The 10,000-nt window shown below is 48.8% G+C and overlaps 1 protein-coding gene across 1 annotated transcript in view; it reads right to left on the bottom strand.

Moving 5' to 3' along the window:
- Positions 1 to 1,501: 1,501 nt before the first annotated feature.
- The window catches only part of sfmbt2 (Scm like with four mbt domains 2), a gene marked incomplete at its 3' end in the record, with an annotated part of 25,053 nt that continues 16,554 nt past the window's right edge, over positions 1,502 to 10,000 (bottom strand). Inside the window, exons 10-20 of the mRNA XM_080537396.1 lie at positions 9,696 to 9,822; positions 9,380 to 9,493; positions 9,197 to 9,239; positions 8,257 to 8,324; positions 5,750 to 5,889; positions 4,367 to 4,476; positions 3,524 to 3,699; positions 3,131 to 3,300; positions 2,229 to 2,504; positions 1,818 to 1,946; positions 1,502 to 1,642 (exon numbers count right to left, since the gene is read on the bottom strand). Coding sequence (XP_080393522.1) covers positions 1,502 to 1,642; positions 1,818 to 1,946; positions 2,229 to 2,504; positions 3,131 to 3,300; positions 3,524 to 3,699; positions 4,367 to 4,476; positions 5,750 to 5,889; positions 8,257 to 8,324; positions 9,197 to 9,239; positions 9,380 to 9,493; positions 9,696 to 9,822 — 1,494 coding nt within the window. The remainder of the gene's footprint in view (positions 1,643 to 1,817; positions 1,947 to 2,228; positions 2,505 to 3,130; positions 3,301 to 3,523; positions 3,700 to 4,366; positions 4,477 to 5,749; positions 5,890 to 8,256; positions 8,325 to 9,196; positions 9,240 to 9,379; positions 9,494 to 9,695; positions 9,823 to 10,000) is intronic.

Genomic DNA, 10,000 nt, shown 5'->3' with positions numbered 1-10,000 from the left:
TTGATTTAAAAAGGTCACGTCACATTCAAGCTTTCTAAAAAGGTTGTAATGATTGATCGGTAAGCGATCAGTGAATGAGAATATCGTAGAAGAAATAATGGTAGCAGACTCTGGGTTTGCATCCAGTCATGTTGTTCCTGCCGGGGGTGTCCTAGGGGAGGGGACTCGATGAGTTTTGCCTCTCTGTCTCTGTTGGAGGCCCTCCTTGAATCGTGCGTGCATGCAGAAACACAACAGCTCATGTCAGACACTGCAAATCCATTTCATTTTCGGGGGGTTATATTATTATTAGAAAGGATGTTGTTGTTAGGAAATTCAAACTGAATTTCCCCGGGGTGGCCAGGGGTGGCAGATCCCCCAACGGTTCTGCTCCTTTAATAAGAATGTTGATGTAGAGCCAACATCGTTTCAAATAAAGACACGGCAAATAAAACCTTGTAAAAATCGGTAGAAATGTATTTTTCTTATCAACACATCAAAAATATCTGCACCCACATTTGCATAGATTGATTTTTTTACATGATTGTTTTGAACAGTGAAAAGGGTTAACAAATGACATACAGAACTAAAGGCTAAACAGAATTAGCAGGATTTCTTTTTCTTGCAAGAACTTTTTTTTCTTTCTTTTTTTTTTTACAAATGATTCAAGAGAAAGTGCAGCAGGCTTACGATCTCCCTATGAACATCAATCATTTAAATTAAATGTAATACTTCATAACTATATTGACAGGGATAACATGAATATCCCTAAATACATATTCAATTCAAAAGTTCAGTTCAATGGCTGAAAGTATACAGTACATATTCCTCTTTCTGTACATTTTAATTTCTCAAACATCCAAATAAGTTATATTATATCGCTTCTCTTAAATTAGGAATACAATAAATATTGCAAACATATAATTTATATATTGCAGGTTTCTAACCAATTGTCCATTGTCAAATAATCTAATTTAGAAAAAAAGTGAACGAAAACTGAGTGACACCATCTGAATAAATAGTCTTTTGTAGCTGAAATGCGATCAGGTCTGTCTTTTCACAAATAACATCTTTTGAAAATAGAAAATAAAAAGAACAATCCTCAGCTTCTCCATCAGAGTCTTCACATTGTAGATCTGTAGTCCATCAGGACCGCCTGGTCAGTGCTGTGCTCTGTTATTCACAGTAGACGAAGGCCCACCCCTCCACACAGCTCCGTGGTCACCTGACCACCGCTGCTCAGAGCAGAAGATGCCAATGAGCAAACCGACTTCCTGACCTCCTTGTGTGGGGAGCTCCTCCCCCGCTTCCTCCTCCCCCACTTCCCTCTCCACGGAAGTGACATCATGAGCCACAAATGATGTCACACTCACCCTCTCGCCAGTGTGAAGGGGGAAATCCAGGAATCCGAGCACAACTTGACCCATATTCCATCTCCAGAATTCCCAACCAGGGCATGACTAGGCATCTTATGCCAATCCGTGCCCATCCTTGTAAAGGTGCCAGGCGAGAAGGCCGAAGCTCAGTTGGCATACTGGGCGTAGAAGGCCACTTTGACCCGCTCTATCTGGTGGCACAGCTTGATGGCGGGGCCCAGCTTCAGGTCCATACACTCCTGCACCGTGGGCAGAGTCAACAACAGCAAGGCCTGGCCGTCGATGTCCTGCAGGGAGAGAGAGAGAGAGAGAGAGAGAGAGAGAGAGAGAGAGAGAGAGAGAGAGAGAGAGAGGTGTGTGATAAAATAAACATGTAATTCCAAACAGTAACAAGGAGGAGAGAAAGATTGTTTTGTGAGTGTGTGTGTGTGTGTGTGTGTCTGTGTGTGGGCGTGTGTGTACCTGCTCCTGGAATATCTTGGCGAGAGCAGCGCAGTCCGTGGAGGTGATGAAGCGCACCACGTCTTCTACGCTCCACTCCAGAGGGTTCCTCTCCAGCACCAGCTGACCCTCCTCCTCACAGCACTCCACCTGAACACACCACGGGACACACAACTATCACTCTACCTGAACACACCACGGGACACACAACTATCACTCACAGCACTCCAACTGAACACACAACTATCACTCACAGCACTCCAACTGAACACACAACTATCACTCACAGCATTCCACCTGAACACACAACTGTCACTCACAACACTCCACCTGAACACACCAGGTACAAGTAATCCCTACATTGTGGGATCAGTGTGTGTTTGTGTGTGTGTGTGTGTGTGTGAGAGTGTGTGTGCTCCTCCCCTCCCTCACCTCCATGTCTGGCCCTTTGGAGGGGTGGTACTTGGTGCTCTGGCTGTAGGACAGCGAGCGCGTGCTCCTCCTGCGGCTGCTGTCAGGACCCTCTGTGGTGCCCGCCGAGGTGCCCGTGTGCGTGGCCCTGCGTAGCGTGACGGCGCGCCGCGGGCGCCTGCTGGCCACCTCCACGGAGGAGGTGTCCGTGTGGTCCTCGCGTTGCTCCGAGCTGGTGCCCTCTTCGCTGCCTGACTGCAGCTCCATGTCCTCTTCGTCCTCATCTTCATCACTGTCCTGTAAAGGCACGGAAAGGTTAAAAAAGTACGAAAAAAGTCTAGTTGCTTCTAAATAAAATGTCCTAGGTCTGGTAGACAAGTAAGTGCTCATTCTGTGCTGAAAAGAGGGAGAGCGATAAACGACAAAGTATGAGCTCTAGTCAAGAGAAAGAGACAGACAAAGCGATAGAGAGAGAAAGAAAGAGAAAGAGAGAAGGAGAGAGAGTGTGTGGTAGAGAGCACTGGCGAACTCAGGGGGGGGCAGGGGGGGCGACCGCCCCTCCTGGTGCCCCCACGGTTGAAAAACGTCTCGCTTAAGTGCCCTTTTGAGTGGCGAAAATGCCCTTTTGAGTGGCGAAAATGCTCTTTTGAGTGGCGAAAATTAGAGGATGTGCCCTATTGGTGCGCCTCCAATGGTCTAAATTTAACCATGTGCCCCCACAGTTGAAAAACGTCGCACTAAAGTGCCCTTTTGAGTGGCGAAATTAGAGGATGTGCCCTATTAGCTGCCCTTCCAATGGTCTAAACTTGACCATGTGCACTGATGGGGTCCCATGTTGTGCAGTAAGTGCCCTTTTTTTATTTTCCCCCCTTCTCTTCAAACAGCCTGAGTCCGCCACTGGTAGAGAGTGTGGAGTGGAGTACCTGTGGCGACACAGCAGGGGTGTAGTCCACGGCCGACGAGCGCCGTTTCTTCTGGACAAAGATGGCCTTCCTCTTCTTCCTTCGCCGCGTGGGTTTGGCCATGGCGCCCTCCAGAGACTCCTCCCCCCCGCACGGCTTCGACAGCTTCCTCTTTTTACCGTAGTAATACGCTGGAGAGGCCGCGCACACACACACACACACACACACACACACACACACACACAGCAGTACACACTTAACACTCGGTGGGATTCTATTCTAACACGTCTGTTGAGTGAATCTCCCTGTGTTGTGTGTTAGTGTCACGCTCACACACACACACGACACGCGCACACACACACTCATAAACACACACACACACCAAACTTTTTGTTTTGTCAGGTCACAACTCACTGTATTTGGTCTTGGTCTGTACGGAGCAGTTCTCTGGGCACTTGTCTGTGACCTGGGCGGGGCTGAAGAGGTTGGGGCAGCACTGCAGCTTCACACACACTTTACGACAGAAGTCGGGGATCTGCTCCGCCAGGCGCACAATCCGGATGGAGGAGCGGTAAGTCTTCCCTTTGTACCTGAGGAGAGGGGGGAGGGGGGTGGGGGGGGGACAGGGCCACGCGGAAACAACAACGCAGTCAGCCTCAGATAGCAGAGTCACTCGTCATATCGTTCACTCTTGACCCTCCACTCGGGACGGCTTATTTAGGCTGGTATTGTTGGTCATAATACTCTTATTATGTGGCAAGTGGACTCTGCCCAAGTCTGATGTACACTATGTGTATAACTAGACCACCAGAACTAAAGCTCCGGACCTGGGGTGATATGGGCCTTTTCAGCTGCAGCCCCGTCTCTGGAACGCCCTCCCCAACCACATCAGACAGGCCAACACCCTCCCAACATTTAAACAGGCCCTCAAAACGCACCTCTTCAAGCTCGCCTTCACCAGTTAACCCTCTCCCCCTCCCCTTCCCACGTGTCCCCAGCACTACCTTAATTAGGCCCCTATACTTATTTTTTGTTTCTTTTTATTATTACTACTCAATCTTTTCAGTTTGGAAAGTGTCTTTGAGTGTCTAGAAAAGCGAAAAACAGCTATTATAGAATATAAGTCTTATTGTTATTATTATTATTAACATTATAACTGGTCTGTTCTGATCTCATGTGGTCTGTCCTGGTCGGACATCATCTGCCCTAGTCGGAGTAGGCCTTCTCCTGGTTCCGTCTCCTCCAGGTGGAACTCACTTGGCCTTGAGGGTCTCGTCGTGGCAGTCCCAGAGCTGGTCCTCCACCTCCTGCAGCTCCCTCAGGACACGCCCAGGCTTGTAGGCCGCGTTGATCAGCATGCCCAGCACCTGGGGACAGACAGATAGACAGATAGACAGACAGACAGACAGACAGACAGTCAGAGCACGTCCGGGGTCAGCGCCTAACACACTTCCACTTCCTGCTGCAGGTGGACTGTGGTGGGGTAATAAGAGGGTCATTTCAATGGCTGAAAGAAGTGAAACACTAGCTCAACAGTCAGTTCCATCAACAACAACACGGTTATTTCACTTTCTGTCAGATTTAGCTCTGGGTGATACATGGCCCAGCCCCTGACCGCGAGCGATGAGAAAGGGATATGATGAAAGGGTTCCACAGAGGAGAAGAAAATGGTGTGAAAGGTTAGAGGAGAGGGCTGACAGAGTGTTAGAGAAGTGCTTCTCCTGAACAGCTGTCGCCACAGTTCTGATGTTTAAAAGAACCAAACATTTTCAGAGCTTTCAGGAGAGTGTTCTTCTTTTTTTTTTTTTTTTTTTAAGTTACACAATACAATATGATTAAACATTCAATTCAATTTTTTACACATTTCTGCCCACCCCCCCACCCAACCCCAAACATTTCCTGCAGGGCCCTAAAGTTACATTAGCAAATGAAAGATGATATAAGCCTGTCTATAGAATTAAAGAAGGATTTTGGAAGGAACACGGGTAGGCATTGGAATAAATATAAGAATCTGGGTAGGGCATTCATTTTGACCGAATTTACTCTGCCTGCCAAGGACAAGTGAAGAGCATCCCATCTCTGAAGGTCAGATTTAAGTTTGTTTACGAGAGGTTCGAAATTATGTTTGTAGAGGCCTGTGAAGTCACGGGTAATATTAACTCCTAAGTATTTAAAACCAACTTTGGATGTTTGAAAGGGCAAGCTACTCTGGGGGATCTGAAGCGCCAAGGCGTTTAACAGGAAGCATTCGCTTTTAGGAGAGTGTTCTTCTGTGCGTCCGTGTGCGTATTTGTGTGTGTGTGTGTGTGTGCGCGCGTGTAAACAGAATTGATTGACAGCTCCTCACATTAAACTGAAGCTGCTGCTGGGAGACAGCAGGTGGTTAACAAGACATCTCTCTCTCTCTCTCTCTCCCCCTCCCTCTCCCTCTCCCTCTCCCTCTCCCTCCATCTCCCTCTCTCTCCCTCTCCCTCCCTCTCCCTCCCTCTCCCTCTCTCTCCCTCTCCCTCCCTATCCCCTCTCTCTCTCTCAGCACTACTCTCTCTCCCTGTCATTCCTATCCATCTACCTCTCTAACCTCCTCCCGTGACTGTTGTTGTTGTTGTTCATGTTTTCTGACCAGGCATGTGTTCAGGGTACCTCTTTGAGGACCAGCGTGCACTTCCCCGGCCCCACGGCCTGCGGCAGCTCAGCGATGCGGCCCTTGTTGAGGTAGGGGCCCGAGAAACAGCGGTGGTTGATGAAGATGCGAGAGCAGCAGTATCTCCCGTTGGCCGAGCCTGGAGGAGGAAGGGAAGAGGGGAGACAGAAGGGCATCATGGGATCAGACAAATCCTCCAATGACAGACCAGACCAGAACAGGAATGTGAAGCAGATCGGGATCCCGTGATAAAACCAGGATACTAATTAGCGATATGGATGACGGTACTGCCGCTGGGAGGGGAACGGACTAGGAGGAACCGTGACAGGAACACGATGACCTGTCTGTCTTACAACACCTCAGTGTCGGCTCGTGTTCAATGGGACAGAGTCGGAGTGAACTACGAACAAAGGTCACAAGTCGAGTCGAAGCAAAAACAGGAAATGCTACCACCACCGCCTCCCCCCGCCTCCCCCCGCACCCCCCCCCCCTTTCCCTCCACAAAAACCCCCCAACGTGATAGGCCCCCTGACATAATGGTGCAGTATGCTACACCCCACCCTCAGCGCAGACCTCGTTACCCATAGCACCTGTAATTGCACGGCTCCGGGCGCATAGTAATTAGGGAGATGATGAATATGCATGAGCATCAGTGGGTGGTTTAAAAAAATAAATAAAAATAGAACTTACAGGAAGGGCAAGGGGTCTTGTGGAAACAATGCTGACAACCCTCCTCCCCCGCGCGCACACAGACACACACACAGACACACAGACACGCGCACACAGACACACAGACACGCGCACACAGACACACAGACACGCGCACACAGACACACAGACACACGCACACACACACACACACACACACACAGACACACAGACACACAGACACAGACACAGACACAGACAGACACCAGTGTTTCCTCTATATGCATTTATTCGTGGCGGGCCGCCACGAATGAATTTCCTCCGCCACTAATTGATTCAGACAGTCCACTTTGATTCAGGCTGCGCAGAAAGGCAGCGAGTTATTATGACCGGAGAACAGAAGAAAAGCAGATTGAAGCTAGATTTAGGCCGCTTCCAGACCAACATTTCGTTACGATTTAGGGCGTAGTTAGTTACAATATGTTACAATGTTGCAATTAACCTCGTCGTTTGTGTTCGCACTGCAATCGAGACTGAATCGCTCTCAACAGGTGCGCGAGGCGACGCGCTTTCAAAACAGTTTTGTGATTGGTCCGAATTTAGCGGGACATTTGGATTTCTCTCTTCGCCCGTCGCCGGTCCCTTTAATCCCGTAAACGTATCCTAATCGAAAATGCAACATCATCAGCGACGACTGTGGGTTATTGCATTTACTGCTGTTCTCTGGTTCATGTTCTTATACCAGTGCTCAGTATAGAGTATTTTAAATGAACATTCGTAATGTATGTCTCTGATGTTCATGGTCAGCCTATTTTGTGAAACAAATAATGTTCCCGCTAATGGGTTAACCGAGCATTCTCGCACCTAACGTGCAAGCACCTAGCTTCGAACTATTCATAGCAATATGCGCGGGGCAAAAATAATCTATTGCCTCTAAAATCACCACGAACAGAACGGCTGAGGTACGGGTAAGCAGGGCTCATGTTGGTGTCCTCAAAGGTAAGAGTTGGTTTTCTTTAACTCAACTGATAGCATTACCTTGCTGTTGTTGTTTACCGAATGCTCCATCTAACTGTCACACTGTGATTTTACTTGTGTAAACAGTTAATGAGTAACGTTAGCCGGTTTTGTGCGTGTACTCTCATGTAGGCCTACTTCGTATTGATCTTTCTGTGTGTGTGTGTGTGTGTAATGCGCGTTCCGCATGTTCCGCTGCAGCTGTAGGATATATTGGTATTTGATCACCTTCTATATAAAATCACCTGCTCGGCTTTAATGACTTAACCGCTATTTAAGAAATTATAATTGTTGCCACCCTCTAGTTTTTGGTGAAATTACGTCTTTGTTTTGAGCGCCAGTGCGCACGCGGAAAAAAATTGCTTGCGCTCCGCCACTAATGTGACAAATCCTGGAGGAAACACTGGACACACAGACACAGACAGACAGACACAGACAGACAGACACACACACACACACAGACACACACAGACACACACACACACACACACACACACACACACACACACACACACTGCCTATCTGTGTTGAGCTTGCCTATCTGTGTTGTTCATGCTTTACCAGGACAGAGAGAGACTGGAAGGAGGACAGTGTGATAACAACAGTAGGAGACTTAGGAGTGATTGAGAGTGTGTGAGGAGTGTGTGAGGGGCCCCTCTCCCCCACCGTAGGCGTGGCTGACGAACAGAGCCCAACAGAGACCAAACACACGGCCTCTCTGATGCAGTTTTTCCCGGGGTCTGTCACACGTATCCTTATCATCATTATCTCTCATTATCATTAGTAGCTGTAATTAAATCATCTTTCATTTGGCTAATTATAACGATGGGGGATCAATTACCTGTATCCATGGCGACCGGCTGGCAGAGGTTGAGTGGGAGGCTCTCCACGGGCTGGGGCAGAGCCAACCTGCACCAGAGAGAAGCAATTAACCAATCAATCAAGGGTCCCGCCAACCAATGAATCAATGGATCCAACAATGAATCAATCTATCAACAGCAAACCCGAAAGAACGGAAAAAAAAAGAAGAAAAAAAACTATGGCGTCCCGTTCTGTCAACAACAACACGGTTATTTCACTTTCTGTCAGATTGAGCTCTGGGTTGATGCATGGCCCGGCCCTGACCGTGAACAATGGAGAAAGGGACGTATGATGAAAGAGAAGAGAAAAACGGTGTGAAAGGTGAGAGGGCTGACAGAGCGTTAGTGAAAAAGCTCCTCCTGAACAGCCATCCTCCCGGGGGCTGCGTTTCCCAGCACCGCTAGTGAAAGATGTCATTTGTCAACAGAATAAATTGGTGGACCGAGATGGCAATTTTTCCAAGGTGAAGCAGCGTGTAGTGTTTTAGTGAAAGTTTATGGATCGAGAGGGAGAGGGGGAGAGGGAGAGGGAGAGAGAGAGTGAGAGAGAGAGAGGGAGAGGGAGAGGGAGAGGGAGAGGGAGAGGGAAAGGGAGAGGGAGAGAGGGAGAGGGAGAGGGAGAGGGAGAGGGAGAGGGAGAGGGAGAGGGAGAGAGGGAGAGGTAGAGGGAGAGGTAGAGGGAGAGGGCAAGGGAGAGAGGGAGAGAGGGAGAGGGAGAGAGAGAGAGGGAGATGGAGAGGGCAAGGGAGAGGGAGAGTCCACTTGACTCAGGTTGCCAAGTGTAAGGAGTGATTGTCAGTGGGTGTGGGGTAATCGGTTGGCCTCTAAGACTATCAGACTGACAGAATGGTAAAGGTTCTAGATCTAAGTGGTTCTCAGTGTTTCTGGAAAGGTTCTGACATGGAGCGTGGGCAAACTTACGGTTTCTCCGGCTGGACGACCGCAATCTTCTTCTGCTTTTGGCCTGAAACAGGAAACAACATAACAATACCAATTTACACTGCTCGTTGTCAACTGACTGTTAATCATCCAAAAACAAGCAGGCATTATAGCCCATCTGGTGTGTGTGTGTGTGTGTGCGTGTCTGAGAAGATAGGTACGTACAAACAGGTTTGAGTGGAGGAGTGAGGGGGTAAGTGTTGGCCTCACACCAGCCCACTGGAAAGATGTCCATTGACTCCACATCCACAATACACTCAGGGTGGGGCTGAGACACTCCTGCACACAGGGGAGAGGGACAGCAGAGCATGGGGTAAGAATACTGTACACACACACACACACACACACACACACTCTCTCTCACACACACACACACACACACTCTCTCTCTCACACGCACACACTCACACACACACACACACACACACACACACACACACACACTCAAACACACACTCAAACACACACACACTCAACGTACCCTCCAGTCTGAGCCACAGCAGGCGTCCCCTGGCCTGGGTGACCTGGGCCACACACACTTCCTCCGGCCTGTGAGGGTTCACCGCCTCCAGCCACATGCCCTTGGTGAAGCACCTGCTCTGCCACGTCTACACACGGGGCATTCAACAAATCACACAAATAGCATCAGAACGGACTCCTAGCAGGACTTTATTTACTTATTTTTATTCATCCTTTTAAGTATCCAGAATTCCAGTTGAAATATGAATCTCCTTTTTTTATGGGAGGCCCTGACGTCCTGACAAAATAACGAAAAGCCCCCGACCC

The sequence above is a fragment of the Nansenia antarctica genome, assembly GCF_963989245.1.
Source record: "Nansenia antarctica genome assembly, chromosome: 8".
Lineage (NCBI taxonomy): Eukaryota > Metazoa > Chordata > Actinopteri > Argentiniformes > Microstomatidae > Nansenia > Nansenia antarctica.
Note: the sequence above shows the minus strand (reverse complement) of the source record. Positions and strands in the feature narration are given on the sequence as shown.